The sequence below is a fragment of the Mercurialis annua genome, linkage group LG7 (genome assembly GCF_937616625.2).
Source record: "Mercurialis annua linkage group LG7, ddMerAnnu1.2, whole genome shotgun sequence".
Classification (NCBI taxonomy): Eukaryota; Viridiplantae; Streptophyta; class Magnoliopsida; order Malpighiales; family Euphorbiaceae; genus Mercurialis; species Mercurialis annua.
This window is the reverse complement of record NC_065576.1, coordinates 15,623,934-15,643,182: the sequence shown is the minus strand read 5'-3', so window position 1 is coordinate 15,643,182 and position 19,249 is coordinate 15,623,934. Positions and strand designations below refer to the sequence as shown.

The following is a 19,249-nucleotide window of genomic DNA, read 5'->3' as shown; positions in this document are numbered from 1 at the left end:
TCTCAAACTCAAGCATTCATTCGGAAATGGGGTAGAATTTTGGCATTGCAATCTCTTTTATGCATTACACTCCATTTGCATTCACCTATTCTCCAAGAAGGATTCAAATTCCACAAAAATCAAAGGTATGTGTTCTTTAACTTTTATTTTTAAATTCTTTGATTTAGGTTCAAAATTGATAAAATTGATTGTTGCATAGGGTGTTTTTAGTGTTTAACCTCATTACCCACCATCAATTATGCTTTGCATTGTAAGAAATTGAGTCAAAATGGAACTAAGAACATAAACCCTAGTTTTTCCAAATTAGGGATTTTCAATAAATTGATCCACCAAGTCTATTCAGTTGTTTTAGAAGACAAATTGAGGGTGCTAATGACTTAATCTGAACAGTAACAAGTGTTTTCAGTAGTTGAGCATTGATTTATAACTTATATTTTTCTTGTTTGTGCTTAACCTACTGTTGATCTCTGAATTTCAGTTGCTTTAGTCTTTATAACTTTGTTTCAGTCACCATTGAACCTGGGTTGCGATAATTAACAGACTTATATAGTTGTTGTGCTTGTTGATTTACATGTGGTGGGTTGGCTTGCAATTTTCATTTTCAGGAACGACAACGACGAGAAAATCCACTGCCGCAACAACTTCAAGGGGGAAACAACAGGTGCGAAAGCGGAAAGGTGTGCCACATGATTCGGGGAAATTCTCATCACAGGCGAATAGTGACTGGTTTGATGCCACTACCACAAACACAATAATCATTGAGAAGACAGTGCATCCGGAGGTAGATGAGCAGTTAGAAATTAGATCTGCATTTGCAGCGCTAGGTTACGCTAAGATTCTGGACTTATCCGGTGAGTACTATCCTACCCTTGTACGTGAGTTTTATACAAATATCAAATATAAAAATCAGCAAAGGGTACCTGTGATTGAGAGTTATGTGAGAGGAAGGCAAGTTTCTATCTCAATGGACATGCTAAATGAAATGTTCGAACTCCCTGTTCAGCAGGTAGAAATTCGGCCTGAGTTTCATGCTTATAAGACTGAAATTGTTAGTGATCAGGAATGGATGCTTGATGCGGCTAGAGCTAGGTTGCATATTGAATGGACTTTAGAAAGGGGGCGGATGCTACTTTTAGCTAGGAAACTGAATCTCCGACCTCGCTTGCTTGCTTATTTGTTTTCATTTAATGTTGCACCTAAGGCTAATGGGTTAAACGAGATTAGAGTTACTGATCTCTATTGGATGGATAGGATGTTGTTTGGATTTTCAGAACAGGTTCAAGGGGTACCATTGGCTTCTATTATCATGAGTCATATTTTTGATGCTTCGCGATCCAAAGCGAAAACCTTGGTTTTCCCTATTTTGATTAGCAGGGTACTTCAGAGAGCACGAGTGGTGATTCTGGCCGGAGAGCCAAAATTCACAGAGCGCCGTGATGTAGTTACATATGAGACGATAGACCGCCTGTATTATAAGAAAATCCATGGCATTTGGCGGAATATTCAGACATTTCCTATTCAGGAGGGAGAGGTCTCCCCACTGCCAGTCGTTGAGCCGCTTATCCCTCCATAGGTTCCGACAGACGAACCAGTTCGACCAGCTGCACCAGCACGAGTCCCAGTGCGCACTCTACTTCGGAGACTAACTCGCATTTGTCGCAGTGTTTCAGAAAGATGTGGCAGATACTAGAGCAGCTGTTGAGAGAATTGAGAACGAGGTGAGAGAAATCTGAGCTAACCAACAGGGGAATCCAGCTCCTATGGGATCCCGCTCACACCGAGGGAGTAGTATTTGATTTCTTTTATTTTCATTTAGTTTCAGTTCTTTTCGCTTATTTTGAGATATTGTACATCACTTTTTCATGAACATTATATTAGTTCGTTTTGAGATATTTTATTAATTTTATAGTTTATTTTGGTATTTTAACCATATTTGTCAGACTTTATAAATTCAGCAGCTCTTTTGTGGATTTCGCTGCCCCAAAACGAAAAAGGGAAAATCTCTTTCCTTATCTTTTACGTTTTGCAATTTTTGTACATTGAGGACAATGCAACGTTTTATTGTGGGGTGAATAAAGTCTGAGGAACAAATATTTTCTCAAAATAAAAATGAATATTTATTGTTTGTTTTCAAGAATTATTGTAACAGTAAATTTATAATTTGTATCACTTTGACTCAATAGTCAATTTAACCCATAAATTAGATTTTTGACTTGTGTAGATTGGTAAAGGAAAATGAAAGATTAATTTTCAATTTTTTTTTGACATAGTCTTTTTTAATTGTCATGTAATGTCCCAAATTTTGGCAAAACCACACTTAACATATTGAATCATTCACTTGAACTAACTGGAGAGATTTTGAGCCCAAAAGCATTTTCATGCTTTAATTCTTGTTGAGTGACCTGATTGTAAATACTGTTTTTCAGAACTTGCTCTAACATGCAAAGTGAGACTTGTTGAAAAATTGTGACATTAAAATGATATGGGCAATTAGGATTAACCCCATATTCTTTCTCTTTTTCTGTCTACCCTGCAAAACTCCTTTAGATAAACCAAATTTGAGCACAAGCCAATTTTTTCTTTCTTACACTTCATTGAACTTACTTCCATTTTTTTTATATACCCCTCTTTGACTACACATTTAAAGATAGAATTGACTGGTTCGTAATTTTTCAGTTCACCATTTGTTGTAATTTTGTAAAAGCAAATGCTCAGGGTAATAAAAATTCCGAAAAACAAAAGCAAAAGAGCCAAGAAAAATCAAAAAGAAAATAAAAATAAAAATTATTGTTTTTGAAAAAGAATAAAATCTATAAAAGAAAGGAAGCAATAACAAGAAAGATTCCCAAGAAAGAAAAAAAAAAGATAAATTATATATATATATATATATATATATATAAAATAAATTTCGGAATAAATTGAGCATAGTATAATGCATACAAATGGTGAAGTCAAAAGAGACAGTCAAATTTTAGTTTTAAATTAACCTTGTATAGTCTTTTTCAAACCTTACCCTTACATTAACCCCAATAAAACCTTTAATAAAATTCTCATTGATTTTTGTTATAATTTTTCTAAATAGTGGATTTTTGATGATTTTGCAAGCCTATGGTAAAACGCATTTACAAATCAGTTGAGAGAAATTCATTCGCTAAACACTTGTGTGTTAAAGAGAGATATCTTGCGAGGGTGATGATTCAATTTGTTGTATGTAATTAAGCCAAATTTTTGTACATTTGTGATAATTAGTTTTGACTTATGTTAAAAAAGTAAAAATTCAAAAGTTTTTCTTGAAAATTTTCGCAAGTCAATTAATTAATTAAAAAAGGATAAATTGAAAATAGAGGATTAGTATGCAGTTATAACAATTTACTTGTACATTAATTTTGCTTGAGGACAAGCAATTGTCCTAGTCGAGCTTCTGCCTATAAAATTAAGACCAACCGGCCCTCAACCGGTGCTCGATACCAAACCGGTTCAAGGCCGGTTGACACTCTGAATATGGTCAAATCATCCGTTTCGGGCACTTCCGGAAGCCTTGCTAGGTGCATATTGACACTCATATGAACATATCATGTGTTCACACTCAAAATGAGATCTTTCCTTGGCTTGCACATAAAGAAATGACCTTGCCAATTACTCCATCTCATTATGGAAATGAGACTTGCAAGCTTGACTCATATCAAACCATACAAGGCAAGAAAGAGATCAAGCTTGGATCCCACTCAAGATGAGCTAAGGAAAGAAGATCTTGGAAGACTTGGCTACCACTCCTTTTATGCCTATAAATAGGACACATTTGTGTAAAGAAAAGGCATTCACTTACACTTGCCATTGTATAAACACTTACTCTAAGATAGTTCTTATCAATCATTATTTCTCTTTTCATTTCTCTTCTCATATGTTCTCAAGGTACAACAATTACATTGTTATTTTCAATATGACAATGGATTGCTAAACCTTTAAACTAGGATTAGGGATGTAACCTAGTTGAAGGGGAAGTCTTGATTATGTATTAGTGCATCTCATTAATGTTGTTAAACAAGAGTTTTCTTTAAATCTCTTATGGTGATCATGAATATTAAGATTAGCTACCTTAATGTTTTTATCCTAGAATGAATGTGAAGTACCTATCGGTGAAGCATGAATTTGGATCTAGGGATTTAAACACAATTTACTTAAGAATAGAGATATGTCTAAGGAATTGTGATGACGTTAATTGTTTTGCTTAATGGGTTTAAATAATTAACATGGTAATTGAGAAATATCCAGAATTAATTAAACACAAGTTTATGTCTCGAGAGAGAATAAACATATCGTAGAAACAATTGTCATGGAAAAGCTTTTGAGATGTATTATTGCATATGATAGAATTTCCCCTCGACTACGGTGAAACCCGAAATCCTAGTTGTTTTAAATCTTGATATTTTATCCAAAATATTCTTTCATTTTATATTACTTAATTAATTGTTTTCAACATCAAATCAAATTAACAGAATGGTTAATTTACAAAAGTTAAATTAAATAACATTTTAAAGAGTTCGTCCTTTATGAATTCGACCTCGGAATACTCCGAGTATTACTTGCTACAATTGATTCTATGCACTTGCAGAATTAAGCGATCAGATAACATGATAAGCATATTTACAGGTCTTGCAAATTTTTTGAATAAACAATGTTCTTTGTATAGTTCAAATATATGCCTTCAGCATCTTTGTCGTTTTTTTTATTAACAAACTTATACCGTTTTCATTCATGACACGTGATAATGCAACATATAACTGTCCATGCGTAAATACAGGGTGGTCTAAGAAAATTTCTATTTTACTTAAAGTTTGCCCTTGACTTTTATTGATTGTCATGGTATAGCAAATACGTAAAGGAAATTGTCGACGTTTTAAAATAAAAGGCCATTTTTTATCTATTGCTGACAAAACTATACGCGGGATGAAAACCCGATCACCGGCAAATGAACCTGTCATAATTTGAGCTTCAATCACACGTACACCTAATTGAATTATCAATAACCGAGTTCCATTGCACAGACCTACTGAAGGATTCAAATTGCATAGCAACATCACAAGTGTGTCTAGTTTCAGTTTCAAGGCATGTTGTGGGAAGCCATCCAATTGAAGAGTGTTTAAAAATTCAACAGGATAAAGCAATAACAATTCTTCTAAATTACTCGAATTATTACATATACTATCGTAACTATAATATACGTGATCTTGTTCAGGTACTAAATCCAACACGACAGAATTTATTATTTCAACCACTTCGTTTCGAGGACATAAAATTGCCCTTTCCTGTAAATATGTAAGGTGCATATAACTTTCCATAAATTCAGTATATACATAGGTAATAATACTATCAATTGGATTGTCATCATAAGTAATTATAAATTTAGAAGGTATGTTTATCCAATTATTTTCCTCGTCAAACATTCGATTTGTCTTGACATGTATCTGCCATCTCCAATATACAACAACCACTGGGAAAATGAACAATTAGGCAGAAAATCAGAAGCGCTTGTACTTTCATTTACGCGCATATTAATATTAAGCTTATAAACGTTAAATAATTTCCACAAATAAGACTTTGTGATAGACACGTTTAATACATCTTCTTTCGTTCCTTGGGGCACAATAGGCAAGATCTGCCGGAAATCACCACCCAATACAAAAGTCTTACCACCAAACGGCAAATTTTTAAAATTTTCACAGGACGTAGATAAAATATCACGAAAACAACGATCAATGGCTTCAAAACAATGGCAGCGGTTCATGGGCGCTTTGTCCCAAATAACCAAGGCAGACTGTTTGATTAGCTCTGATAACTGTGTACCCCTTTTAATTTCACACGAGGAATAGTCATCTAAGTTAATTGGAATTTTAAATCTTGAATGTGCAGTTCGACCACCCGGTAATAGTAGCGACGCAATACCAGATGATGCAACAACTAAAACTATCTTGCCTTCTGACCTGAACTTGTATATAATTGTTTTGTATAAATAAGTTTTCCCAGTTCCGCCATGTCCATAAATGAAAAAAAGCCTACCATCCCCAGATTGAACTGAATTATCGATATCATCGTGAATTGTATTATGTACATTATTTAGAGTGTTTACCATCAATTCATATTTTATTTTTAAATCAAACGGGTCAAACAATAGTTCCTCAACAATAAGCTTGTTTGTGGAATTAGCAAATACAGAGCATGCAGGCAAAGGAAGATTGTAATCTGGAAGCGAATTTCCTTTACGATTCAATAACTTTTCAAGCTCGAAAAGCACGTGTTTTTTCACGAATTCGTCTGGTATAGTGGTATACGCAATACCAAAAATGCGAAGCATATTATATTCAACATCGTCCGCCAAAGTACGCCAAAACGTATTGAATAACCTCACAGGATCACCGACATCACAGAAAATAAGTAATATGACAAAAAGTCTACGCAACTGTTGCGATGAAGCCCATGCTGTAGATTCATCCAAAACTTGAATCCACTCCTTATCATCGTATAATAAACCATAAGCCATGCAAGTCACTTGGAGAGCTGGATATTGAATTTCACCTACTGTCCTTATGTCTTCAAAACTGCGAGGCCCTTTAACTATATTTAATAGCATTTGCAAATAATATAATTCCCCTGCATTTGGGTGCACAAATGTCACTCAACCTATGCTACATCTACGTTTTTGCAATTCCTAAATTTTATCCCTGGAATTTCAAACCCACTTCGAGGGAAATTCTGAATAAGTAAGTTCGCGCGCCTCCTCAAACCGAGCATTTATGGAAAACCATTATGTAAGCATATTTTTTCTAATATTGTCATTATAATACAGGCGCCTAATGCCTACGTGTTCACTAAAGTAAACAGACTTCATGTTTGGTAAGTGCACAACTAATTTTTTGAAGGCAGATTCTAGATGTTGAATAGGAAATTCAAATATTCTCCAAGCTGCCTCACATGGAGATATGTAGCGACAATCTAAATAATTCTTCACCTCATCTCGAGGAGCTGTTTTTTTGCCCGTAGCATCAGTACCATTTTCAAGAACGGAACGTACTCTATCAGAACCTTTGCTAATGTACTTGAATAAATACTTAACTAATGATGAATAACAACAAAATTCTACATTTAAATGCGCTTCAAAATCTTTTAACAATTTTGGATTGTACGGTACTACAAACCTATTGTCAATTTTAACACCATTTTCTCGACATACATTCCATTGTCTCGCCGTTTGTATATTCCAAACCCTTTTTCATCCATATAAGTTTCATCTCTAAATTTTTTAGGGAAATGCTTTGAACATTTTCCTTTGCGCATGCGTGGGCTTTTTTCATTCAAAACATCACACGGGCCGTGAATCATAAATTTAATTACTAACTTACTGCATTGTGAATCAACTTCAGGATCTGGTAATTCAGCACATATAAAGTTATCTATTTGGGCGGTTGTGAGCGGTTTCAGCGATGTAGCAAGCCAAATCAAACAGTGAATGTGTGGAAGGCCTCTTTTTTGAAATTCTATTGTATATAAGAAAGCACTAACTGGCCCAAAGTACTTTCCATTCTTTATGTCTTTGCTAAGCATGTCAACGTTAAATTTAAAAACACGAGCAACAATGTCAGGCCGATTTTCTGCCGTTTGTCCATCAATAACCGCTAACATATCAGAAATTTCAGACCATGCAGGGTTGCATGTGAATGTAGCAAACAGATCAGGATGACCGAAGACACGACAAATATCCATGGCATCATGGTAATGTTCCATCATATATCGTCGACTCCCATTGTAAGAGGCAGGCAATATGACATGTTTGCCTATGTTATTACTTTCAATATCACCACGAAAAAAAGCGTCGCGCATACCACTATATATCTCTGAGTGAAGAGCCTTCTAATTTCGTTTAATAAAATCTAAACGTTCTTGTTCTATACACGTGAAAGCATCCACAATAAATTGTTGAAATAGACGACCAACTCGCGTTGTTGCATGAAATAAGCATAATATTCTCGCATTGTAATATGCGCCCGCTTTACGCGTCTATTTCTAGTGGTAGGTGCGTACGGAATGTCTATTGTATAACCTCTTTCGCCATACGGGAATAATATGGGAAACTGCATCGCCATGAAACTGGGATGCAAACAGCTAATTCTTCGTAAATCCCCAGTTTTATATTCGACCACAATATCATGATTCTTGTCATAATAACTGAAATCCCCAACTAAAAGTCCAGCAATTTCACTCGCTACTGGAGCAGCGTATTGATCAGTGTCATATTCTCTTCGACCAACTAACTTCAATTTTATTGGCACTAAAGAATCTTCAATAAATCTATCTCGCGCCATTCTAATTGATTTAGAAATGTCGTTGCATTCATCAAACATTTCAATAAGTCTACCGACAATTGTTTCATCAATCGATTTTGTAGGATTATTTTGGTCAAAGCATGATATTCGATTGCTAACTTTGTTAATTGTATCAAAAACATATAATTGGGCAAATTTAGGCTTCTCTCCATTGACTGGCAAAAGAGAACCTATCGCATGATAATTCTGCCCACTAATACGAAATACACACGGTCCTGGTTTTTTTATTAATGTCGTAATCAATCTTTCCACCTGCCGAGGTAAATTCAAACATTGAATTGTAAATGCGAATACATTCACGAAATTTCTTAGATTCTGTATATACTGTGTCATTTAGTAGAGCATCAAGAAAATCCGGGGGTTTTTGCAATGCTGGCAAGCGAACCATGCCTTTCTTTCAACACATATTAAACTCCGGAAAGCAGCGACCCGCAGTCTGTTTTATTGCTTCGGCACGCCAGAAAAGAGCTCCACAATCTGGATACTCGCATCCAAGTCCCTCGTATACATTGACAATGGCGTTTTGTAGCTTTGTCGATTTAGCATGTTCATTGGATTGGGAATTTAGCATCAAATCATGTCGACGCTTGCGGCGTCGCGAAATAAAATGCTTAGACATCTACAATTGTAACCTGACAAACCCTGAAATTATGGAATTCGCCATTTAAAGGTAACATTTTACTTATAATGACAATCAACAACACAACAATTACATTAACGTAGTTATAACAGTGTAATCAAAACGCTAAGAGAACCGCTTACAGAACATGCCTATAATATTTTAGTTTTTTAAAACGCAAACATTTAAAATATGCAAACGAAATGTTGTAAAACCAAACACGACAAATAGCTAGACCGATTTTAGAGTCGGAAAGGTAAAGTCAATCCACTCGTCGCCCTGCATGGTAATCGGCATAGCCGTCTCAAGCATTTCACACTCCCTAAGTACTGCTTCATAAAGAGCGCAAAGTTCTCTGTAATCAGGCTTACGCTGGCCTGGAAATTCTGCGCCAAAAAACACCGAAAAACGCTTAATTCGGCGCAGGTCCGCAAAACTGGGATTAATAATTTGCAATCCGCAAGCCTCTTCCAAGAATTCTAGAGCCAATCTAGATGTTGTCTCCCTTGCATCTCTTGCATTGTCACAACGCGCAATTATAATTTTATCAACCAGATCTTTTGATCGAAGATGTCTATATGTGAACGTCACACAGTAAAAAAACCAATCGATCACTGTGTGGTCTGTATCAAAAATTGGGGCTGGCATCGATAAGATTTTCAAGCCACCAACTAACAATGATTCACAACTTACCGATAGCACAGGCATATGCACATCACAGAGGTCAACTTAGAAAATTGAGATCGAACAAATACCAGCGCGATTTGCAGAAACATTGTCGAGAATCTGGGGGCTCCGTTAATTACATTGTCTATAATGTCAAAAAATCTTTTGGAGACAGCGCGGGAATAAAGAAACCTTTTGTGTTACAATTAAACGCTATTAAAATAGGTTTGGAACAACCAAAAAGACTGATTGCCATGCTACAATAGAGACACGGAGTGTTCTACGCGCGAGGCGCGTATTGTATCATCCGCCCGAAGTGTACTACATGTACCCAATGCTATCAGGAGAGCAAAGCAAGCAAAATGGTTCTTTTCAACCCTAATGAATGACTAAACAGTCCAAAACAAAATCCATTATGTTTATCTAATTGCGTGTGCACTTTTAACGTTATAACTTAAGTTATGAGTTTATAAGTTCAACGCTATGTTCATCGGGCTCATATATAGATACCTGAGTTAGACACCCATACGAATGTCCACCCGGCAACCTTCTAATGTGAAAATACAGATTGCGGATGCAAATCAGTTATATTTTTTTGAGACCCGTGTGGTAGTATATTTTGCAGTCTGCGTGTTATGTAATTATATGAATCACGAACATTGTAATTTTACAAATCTAGGTAATACGCAATGATAACAAAATTAATATCATGCATTACAATTAATAAAGCAACTCACTGGTTTATTTTGAAAATTCCGCTAAGCAGAATGTACGAATTCCAGCAAAAACCTGTAGTTTTGGCAGAAAAACAGGCGAAAATGCTCAGGTTGTTTGAAATTGCAATGCGTCCAAGCTAAAAATCAAATCCAATGAAAAGTGAAAGTGTTAATTATCGTAATTGCTTTTGTAATCGATACCAATACGCTTCTATATGCCGTGCTATAAAGAGGTTAGACTTTTGACAATTATTTAAATAATAGATTAATGGACAACATAAGAAATTCACTAATATAACATAAATACAGTATACAACAAACAACCCACACAATAAACTACAAAGCTTGTACATATGCCCTCAAATTTCTCTAAGGCAAAGGAAACATGAAATTGCAGTAATTACGATTTTAAGTCTTTCATATTTTTGCCTTGTGGCCTTGTACCTAACCATCAACCCTATGTATAACATAGGGTCTCCACCACAATGTTCGAGAATAGTGTACATAGATTTAGTCAAAATTTCCAATTGATGTGTATGGTAATAATTTATTTGAACGTCGAACTTGTTTTTCAAAAATTCAAGTTCACTTTGGGCAGCCAGATCTTTTGCATCGTCTTCAAAAATATTGCTTTGCCCATGGAATTCGACATTAGTCAAACCTAAGCCAACTTCTGTAAATGTTAAAACCACTATCGCATCCCACAAGAATGTCCTAGAGTGCTTATGTACTTGTAAAAATGTGGCCGACAGTGAAAATTAGATAGCGTAAATATAAGCAAGTAGTCAGACGTCGCGATAAGTTGCGACATCTAGGTAACAAAAATACTCAACTGGTTAAGTTCTGGCAACAGCACCGGAAATGCGAGTCAAAACATAATCATATTAATGGAAAAATATACAATTAAATATGTAGTTGTCTATTAATACGATAATAGACATAAAAAAGTTAATAGGTAGTAAATATTTCTAATGCATGTCGATGTCTAGTCGTTGTGCATATCAACCCGTCAAATTTTGTTAGGACCAACTGCATTTTAGTATGAAGTAATTGCTTTTTAAAATTACAGATAAGATTGTTGTATGCCGATGCGAGAGCCCACAAAAAAGTTAGAATGGAAACATAACGCAAAGATAATGACAAAGGCAAAGAAAAATAACATCAGGACTGGGATTTGTGCAAGGAGCTTAGTAACGCTAACCAATTTATAGTTGTATGGTACGGCTAGCTTAATTGTAAAAAAATTATATTTATTTTCATGGGGAAGTGAGAAAAAGAGATAACGCAAAGAGACATGAAAGGAAAGGTTGCCTGTGATCCACGGTGATTAAAGGTATGTTTTTTATTCTTTAAAAAGTTGCTGTAGATCTGGTTTTATTTATATTTTCTATCAATATTGGTTTTGTTTATAAATCCAACTTTTGTGCTTTGTTCTACAGTCAGAGATCTGATATTTAACAAAAAAAAAAATAGATTTCCAGGTAGATGGATCCACGGTGATTAAAGGTACGTTTTTTTATTCTTTAAAAATTTGCTGCAGATCTGGTGTTATTTATATTTTCTATCAATATTGATTTTGTTTAATAGATCCAACTTTTATGCTTTGTTCTACGGTTAGAAATCTGATATTTAACCAAAAAAATTTAGATTTTCAGGTAGATGTTTATTTAATTTATTGATATTTTTAACGTGTATCTATAATTTTTTTAACTGTAATTTTTTCTAAATATTTGTTGTAGTTTTTCATTCTAATGATCTTAATGTTTTTCTGGTTTTAAATTTGTGCAGGTGCTTCGATTGATAGACTCATATGATCTACAGTGTTAGGCTCAGTTTTAATAGTTCTTGAAGAAAATGTTAAACAGTAAATGAAAATTATAGCGATGTAAATAAATCATGTATTTTTTTATATATCTCCTCTTAAGATTTGTGGCTGGAAATTTTATGTGTTTTTCAATAGTAAAACAAAGGCCAAACCCATTCTGAAGTCCATAAACTATTAACTTTTATTTTACTTAGTCCCTGTCAATTTTTTTGCATTTAAGTAGTCCTTGTACCATTGTTTTTTAACACCCGTGGTCCTTCGACTGACTTCCGTTAGAGCATGCATTTTACGGATTGGGGGTGCGAGTTTTTTTTCAGAAAAGTGAAGCCACGTGGCACATTTAATTGCCAGCGTGTCTATTTTAAAAAACGGGGTCGTTTTTCCTCTGAGACAGTTATGTCTGTGCTTACAAACAACGGCGCCGTTTTTGTTTCTCTTTAGTGAGTTTCTAGGGTTGAAGGAACCCTTTTGTGCTCTTACTCCTCTATCACTGTCGAACACAAACCTGTTTCAACTCCTACTTCATTTGAACGAATTAAACACGATGGTACTCAGATTGGTGGAAAGATAGGGGTTTATAATCGAATTTGGGGGTTTTAATCGTATTTAAGAGTTCAAATCACAGTTAGGGTTTCTAATCGCATTTAGGGGTTCAAATCGCAGTTAGGGTTCTTCGCAACAACAAGAAAGGAGTTCAGACTAGGGTTCGTTTGTGTGGGAAAGAAAAAGGACAACATCTTCTCTTTGGTGGACAAACTGATTTCAGGTAGGATTTCTTATGACAACATCTTTTATTTGTTGATTTTAATGTTTGAAAAAGTGGTGTAATTGTGGACCATACTTCTGAATATATGAATTATATGTTAGTTGCTAGGTTGTAAATATTTTTTTAATGAATGTGGACCTACATCTTTTGTCCTCATTTATTGATATTTTATAAACTAAGTCTGGACCTACATGTTTATTGTCTTTATCCTTGCATTTTTTAGTATAAAATATGGTAAAGGTGAGCTTTGTTTTATGTATTTATGTAGGATTGTTGGCCTGTCTGTTTTGTGGACCTGAGTCAATAAATGCAGTTATATGTGTTGTGAAGTGGTGTAATTGTGGACCACTGTTTTTGAATATGCTGTGAAGTGGTGTAATTATAGACCACTATTTTTGAATATGTTCTCTCTTTTAAAGTGCAGGTAAAAATGTTCTGCATTCCTATGACTTTAGTCATTCACTATGGAGGTGTGGTCCTTAGGGGTGAAAACAGTACATATGTAGGTGGGGAGAAACTTAGGCTAGAACCCTTTGACCTTGATAAATTGTCCTTCCCATCCATAATGTCATTTGTTAGGGGGAGATTAAATTACAATAGGATAGCTGGGCTTCATTACCTTCATATGGGCCAGTTTGTGCTTTGTGAGTATGATAGAGATGTTATAGCTTACAGTAGGAATTTTGGAGCAGGAGATGTCATAAACTTTTACGTAGAACACTTAGAAAATGAGGGTAGGATTGAGGAAATCATTGATGATGCAATGGGTGAGAGAGAGGATGTAGTGGCAGAAGGTGAAGTCCATGTTGATGATGGGGCAGTGGGTGAGGGGCCTGTTGGGGCAGTTGGTGAGGGTGATATAGGGGCAGTGGGTGAGGGTGATGCAGAATTCAATTTGACATTTGATGATTTATGCAACTTAGGAAATATGATATCAGATGATGAGGAGGATGAGCTTCAACAGTCCAGAAAGAATGTGTCTGAATTTAGAAACAGGGCTCGTAGGTATGCTGAAGTTGGTGAGGAGGGGGAACCTGAAGTTAATGAGGTTGATGAGGTTGATAAGGTTTATAGTAGTGATAGTGAGTCTAGTGATGATGGAACAGGTAGTGTATATTTTGATAGTGATGATGCGGGTAGCTATTACAGCGAATCAGAAGATGAAGCACGTAGGAGGCCTAGTAATAGAACCTCATATGACCCTACTTCACTTGTTCCTTGTTTTGCCGTAGGGATGATATTTAAGAATTTGGAAGAGGTGAGAGACGCCATGCATAAGTATGCAATAGTTAAGTCTCTGAGGATCTGTTTTATAAAGAATGACAAAGACAGAGTTAGATGTAAATGTTTTGTCAACTGTCCTTGGGTGTTTATGGCTTCTAAAGATGGTAGAGATGACACATTTACAGTTAAAACTTATATGTCAGCCCATAAGTGCCAACGTGTCACTGTAAACCCTATGGCCAGTAGTGCATACCTTGCCAAGCATTTAAGACAGAGGTTAATGCCCCAACCTTATATCAAGCAAAGGGAGTTGAAACTGCTTTGTAGGACTAAGCTACATCTGAAAATTAGCAATACCCTTTGTAGAAACATTAAGAAGAGGCTAATGAAGGACTTGCACAGCTCTTATGTAGAGGAGTATATGCGTTTGCATGATTATGTTCAGGAAATCATTACTAGCAATCCGGGGACAACATGTATTGTTAATGCAAGTCCAGAAGAGGGTGGGGAGATCAATTACTTTAGACCGTTGTATGTTTGCTTTGACGCATGCAAGAGAGGGTGGATGGAGGGTTGTAGAAAGATTTTTGGAGTTGATGGTTGTTTCCTAAAAGGGGTATGCAAGGGACAGCTACTATGTGCAATAGGGAGAGATGCAAATAACCAGATATTTCCAATAGCTTGGGCAGTAGTGTCCGTGGAGAACACAGAAAATTGGGCATGGTTCCTTCGTTGTCTGAAGCGTGACCTTCCTTTGGGGTTCGGAGATGGGTACACCATAATATCCGATATGCAAAAGGTAATAAAATTTTCCTTAAATGCCTTGAATTTATTATATAAGGAGTTTATGCTAATTTTTTTAAGTGTTCCATTTGTTACAGGGCCTTGAAGTTGCCATAAAGGATATGTTACCTAACATTGAACATAGGATGTGTGCTAGGCACATTTATGCTAATTGGGCTAAGAAATGGCGAGGTGAAGAAAGAAAGATTGCATTTTGGAGCTGTGCAAAGTCTACTTTCAAGCAATATTTGCAATTGAAATTGAAGGTCTTAGATCCTCTCGGAGAGAACATTGTTAAAAGGATCTGCTACACTACGATGTAGAGAAGTTCTGCAAGGCGTATTTCAAAACTGAAAGTCAGTGTGACATGGTCGATAACAACCTCTCTGAAACCTTCAATGGCTGGATACTTGAAGCAAGGTGCAAGCCAATTATAACCATGTTGGAGGAGATACGAGTCCAAGTCATGAAGAGGTTGCACGTTAAAAGAAGAGTTGGAACCACATGGATTACTAACATAGCTCCGAGGGCATTGCAGCGCTTAGATAAAGCAACATTTAAGAGTCATGACTAGGAACTGGATTGGAATGGCGATGATGATTATGAAGTAAAATCTGTTTATAACTCTGAAAATAGGCATATTGTCAATTTAGCAAGACAGACATGTACGTGCAGGGAATGGGATTTGTGTGGTATCCCTTGCTGCCATGCTGTATGTGCCATTTCCAGTGCTGGTAAAGATCCTAACAAGTATGTGGCTCACTGGTATAAGAAGGAGGCTTATGCGACGACTTACTCCCACATGATGCAACCTGTTAGGGGTAACTTGTTTTGGGAAGAAACTGGGAAAGAAGCTATTGCTCCACCACGAGTGATGAAGTTACCTGGCAGGCCTAAAAAGGCAAGAACCAGGGATCCGAATGAACCACGAAAGAAGACCGGCAAGCTATCTCGATTTGGCCGTGTCATGACTTGTAGAATTTGCAAAGCCCCTGACCATAATATCAGACGATGTCCACAATATCAGCAGGTGATTTCATTTGTTTGAATTTTAATTTTTTTTAATTTTGTTAACTAATCTGTTTGATTTTTTTTACAGGAGGGTGTTAATATTACTACCAATCGTAGAAAACGCAATCGAAACACTAACCCTGAAACCTCAAATAATGTTTCTGCTTCTGCTTCTCTGTTAAGAGATCACATTAGGGATAAGAATACAAGGTAATGTTCTGCTTCTCTGTTAATAACATCTTTGTTACTGCTTCTTCTTCTCTGTTAATAACATCTTTGTTACTAGGTCTGTCCGTGGAAGAGCAAGTACCAGCCAGCCTACTACTAGCCAGCCAACTCCAACTATACCCAGCCAGCCAACTCCTAGGCCACCAACAAGCTACAGCCAACCACCTCTGAGACCAACAACTAGGAGTCAAGTCAATGACAAAGGAAAAGCTCCTGCAACTTCAAGTGCTCGTAATGGAAAGAGTAAAGAACCTATGGTAAGTTATTTCAAGAGAGGTAGAATTTCTGGGTTAGGAGTTTATATTGATGAGAGGACCGGGGTGGCAGTTTGGAATGTAAGTTGGTGAATATAATTATATGTAATGTTTGGCATAAGTAAGTTAAAACTATGGCTTTGTAATCTTGTGATATATGTTGTTTGCAGCCTGGTACAAGGTCAGCTAGAAATGTGTTCGGAGGCTATGGTAGCTCGAGCCAAAGTCCACGCCGTGGAAGGTCCAACTCAAGGCAGCTTCACATTGATGGTTGATGAAGGCAGCTTGTAGTTATTTTGTATAGTTAACAAAATATGACATTGTTAACAGCTTTTTTGTGCAATTGCTCAGATTAGCTTTTTGAGCAATTTAGCATAGCTAACTATAATATTTTGAGCAAAGTATATTTGCTAACTACAGTATTTTGAGCAAAGTACATTTGCTAAGTAAAGGTTTTTGAGCAATATAGGTTTGCTAAGTGCAGGTTTTTGATAAAAAAAAATATTTGCTTAGGCACAGGTTTTTGTGACTTCAGGTCATTTTCAATGTAATTATCTATTTACCTATTTTGGATGTAATGTGAATTTGAGGCTTTTTCTGTTATCAAATAGCTATAAATTTATATGTGATCTAATTTCAGGCAGTATTTGCTATATGACAGTACTTGTAAATTTCAGGCAGTAATAGACTATTAAATGTGCATAGTACTTTTAAGACTACCAAATCAAAAAAACACCTAAAAAGAGCTAATAAGAGTACCAATTACAGAAAAATAGCTAGTGAGAGTACATTTAACTACCAAATTACATATTTAATAGTCCTATTACAGCCACACAACAATCTAAAATTTCTTCAATATGATTAATAGCAAAACAGCAGCTACAACACCACACACCATTTTGCACATATCCTTTAATTTTCTAAGCTCCTTCAACTCCTTAACATCCTCTTCATGTTGCTTTATTGTCTCTTTTAAATATCACTTTCCATTTCCAAGAAATCTGCAGTAGCCGCTCTCTCATTTAGCCATTTCAGACGAAACACCTCTTCAACCAAATGGGAGTTATCTCTCTTCAGTGTAATAAGCAAATGGTTGATATGTTCACTGTATATGTCATCAATCCAACTAAAGTATTTACACTGGCTCCCCTATAGTTTAACAAATTGCAAATTAAACAAACTAAAAAAAGCAAATAGCACATTGACATTAAGAAAACCACAATATGTTCATTTTTTGTGCAAAACAATACAAAACCACACTGAGCATTAAAAACTTAGCAATTTAGCATATTCATGTTCATGTTTAACATAACAATTCTGCCAGAATTCATCTCAAAGGGACAAAGCTGAGCATTAATTACTAGAAAGAAAACCTTAAAGTCATTAAACAAATTAGAAGAAGCAATTATACACTTTTGTTATGAATAATAATGATAATCTGAAATAGAATCAGATACGCTTACCTGTTTATCGGCGCAACGGAAGAAACGACGGCCTGGATTTTTGTCAGTCCATGAAACGAAAACGCGAGCACCTCGTCCACAAAAACAATTTTCCATTTTGTTCAGTGGAGGTATGCCATCGTATGATCCCTCCTTCGTCATTACTAGGTAGAGATCAAGCAAAAATGGAAGATGAAGGAAACAAATGAAAGAAGGAAAGAAAGAAATTAACAAAAATGGAAGAAGAAACTGACCTAACAGAAACGGAAGAAGGAAAGATAGAAAATTAACCCAATTCCAACCTAACCCGTTTATCAAATAAACCAAACCCGTATAATTATAATCCGCCTAGGTGGAGTCCACGTGTAATTTCAGGTGTGAATAAACTCCACATAAGCTGCTGATGTGGAAAAAACTTAACGACGTTAGGCTAGTTTGAATGCACGCTCTAACGGAAGTCAGTCGAAGGACCACGGGTGTTCAAAAACAATGGTACAAGGACTACTTAAATGCAAAACATTTAACAGGGACTAAGTAAAATAAAAGTTAATAGTACCGGGACTTCAGAATGGGTTTGTCCTAAAACAAACAATAAAAACCATCCCTATTTTATGGCTTTTTTTCTTTTATATTTTTATGAATTTGCAATCAACCCTTAAATAAAAGCACAAAAATTAAATATTAACAGATTTGAGATATGAAAGAAAAAAACTATGTAAATCATATATCTTAAAGCGTCACGTAATTTTTTTTAATTCTTATGAATATAGTCCGACCACAATTAGAAATCCAGAAACTTAATAATAACGAATAAATTTTCGGATGAAAGACGAAAATGACAAAATTGTAAGGATTAAAATGAAATTGTGATTTCAGCACTGAATCATTGTACTTTTACTGTTAAAATTAGAGTCTTAAACCTATAACCTTGTACCTGCTGGATCCATAAACAGTGCTAATTAACAGCAATCCAGTATGTCCCTAAACTTTACAGCTTTATGTAGTTATTTTTTTATTTTTTTTTCCAAAAAAGACATTTACTTTATATGATTATTTTAATCAGCTCAACTTATTACACCATCAAAATTAAACTCATCACTTTTACTAATAATTATAAATAATTTGTATATTTTAAATAATAAATTTATCATATTATTACATGGTCAAGGTTAAAATTTATTTAAAATTTAAGTAATGTTAAAAAATACTATTTACATTATAAAAAGAGTACACGTCTGGCTTTCTTTTTGACTAAAAAAAGGGTAATGAAACTTGCTAAAATCATATCCACCATGTATTCAGAAAATTATTTTGGCAATTAAATAGGTAATAATAAA

At 35.4% G+C, this 19,249-nt stretch overlaps 3 protein-coding genes across 4 annotated transcripts; 1 reads left to right on the top strand and 2 right to left on the bottom strand.

Moving 5' to 3' along the window:
* Nucleotides 1-4,691: 4,691 nt before the first annotated feature.
* LOC126656902 (uncharacterized) lies at nucleotides 4,692-6,628 on the bottom strand. The gene is made up of 2 exons (XM_050351526.1): nucleotides 5,621-6,628; nucleotides 4,692-5,465 (listed from the first exon to the last, which is right to left on the bottom strand). The coding sequence occupies exons 1-2, from the start codon at nucleotides 6,626-6,628 to the stop codon at nucleotides 4,692-4,694; spliced, it is 1,782 nt and encodes a 593-aa protein (XP_050207483.1).
* Nucleotides 6,629-15,296: 8,668 nt separating this feature from the next.
* LOC126656900 (uncharacterized) lies at nucleotides 15,297-16,858 on the top strand. Of its 2 annotated transcripts, none has more exons than XM_056106459.1 (4): nucleotides 15,297-16,007; nucleotides 16,077-16,198; nucleotides 16,275-16,473; nucleotides 16,641-16,858. In XM_056106459.1, the coding sequence occupies exons 1-4, from the start codon at nucleotides 15,780-15,782 to the stop codon at nucleotides 16,743-16,745; spliced, it is 654 nt and encodes a 217-aa protein (XP_055962434.1). In that variant the 5' UTR covers nucleotides 15,297-15,779; the 3' UTR covers nucleotides 16,746-16,858. The 2 variants fall into 2 exon arrangements, with proteins under 2 accessions (XP_055962434.1, XP_055962433.1); XM_056106458.1 differs by having other exon boundaries at nucleotides 16,275-16,551.
* Nucleotides 16,859-17,237: 379 nt separating this feature from the next.
* LOC126657654 (uncharacterized) lies at nucleotides 17,238-18,428 on the bottom strand. The gene is made up of 2 exons (XM_056106484.1): nucleotides 17,934-18,428; nucleotides 17,238-17,619 (listed from the first exon to the last, which is right to left on the bottom strand). The coding sequence occupies exons 1-2, from the start codon at nucleotides 18,072-18,074 to the stop codon at nucleotides 17,443-17,445; spliced, it is 318 nt and encodes a 105-aa protein (XP_055962459.1). The 5' UTR covers nucleotides 18,075-18,428; the 3' UTR covers nucleotides 17,238-17,442.
* Between the last annotated feature and the right edge of the window lie 821 nt (nucleotides 18,429-19,249).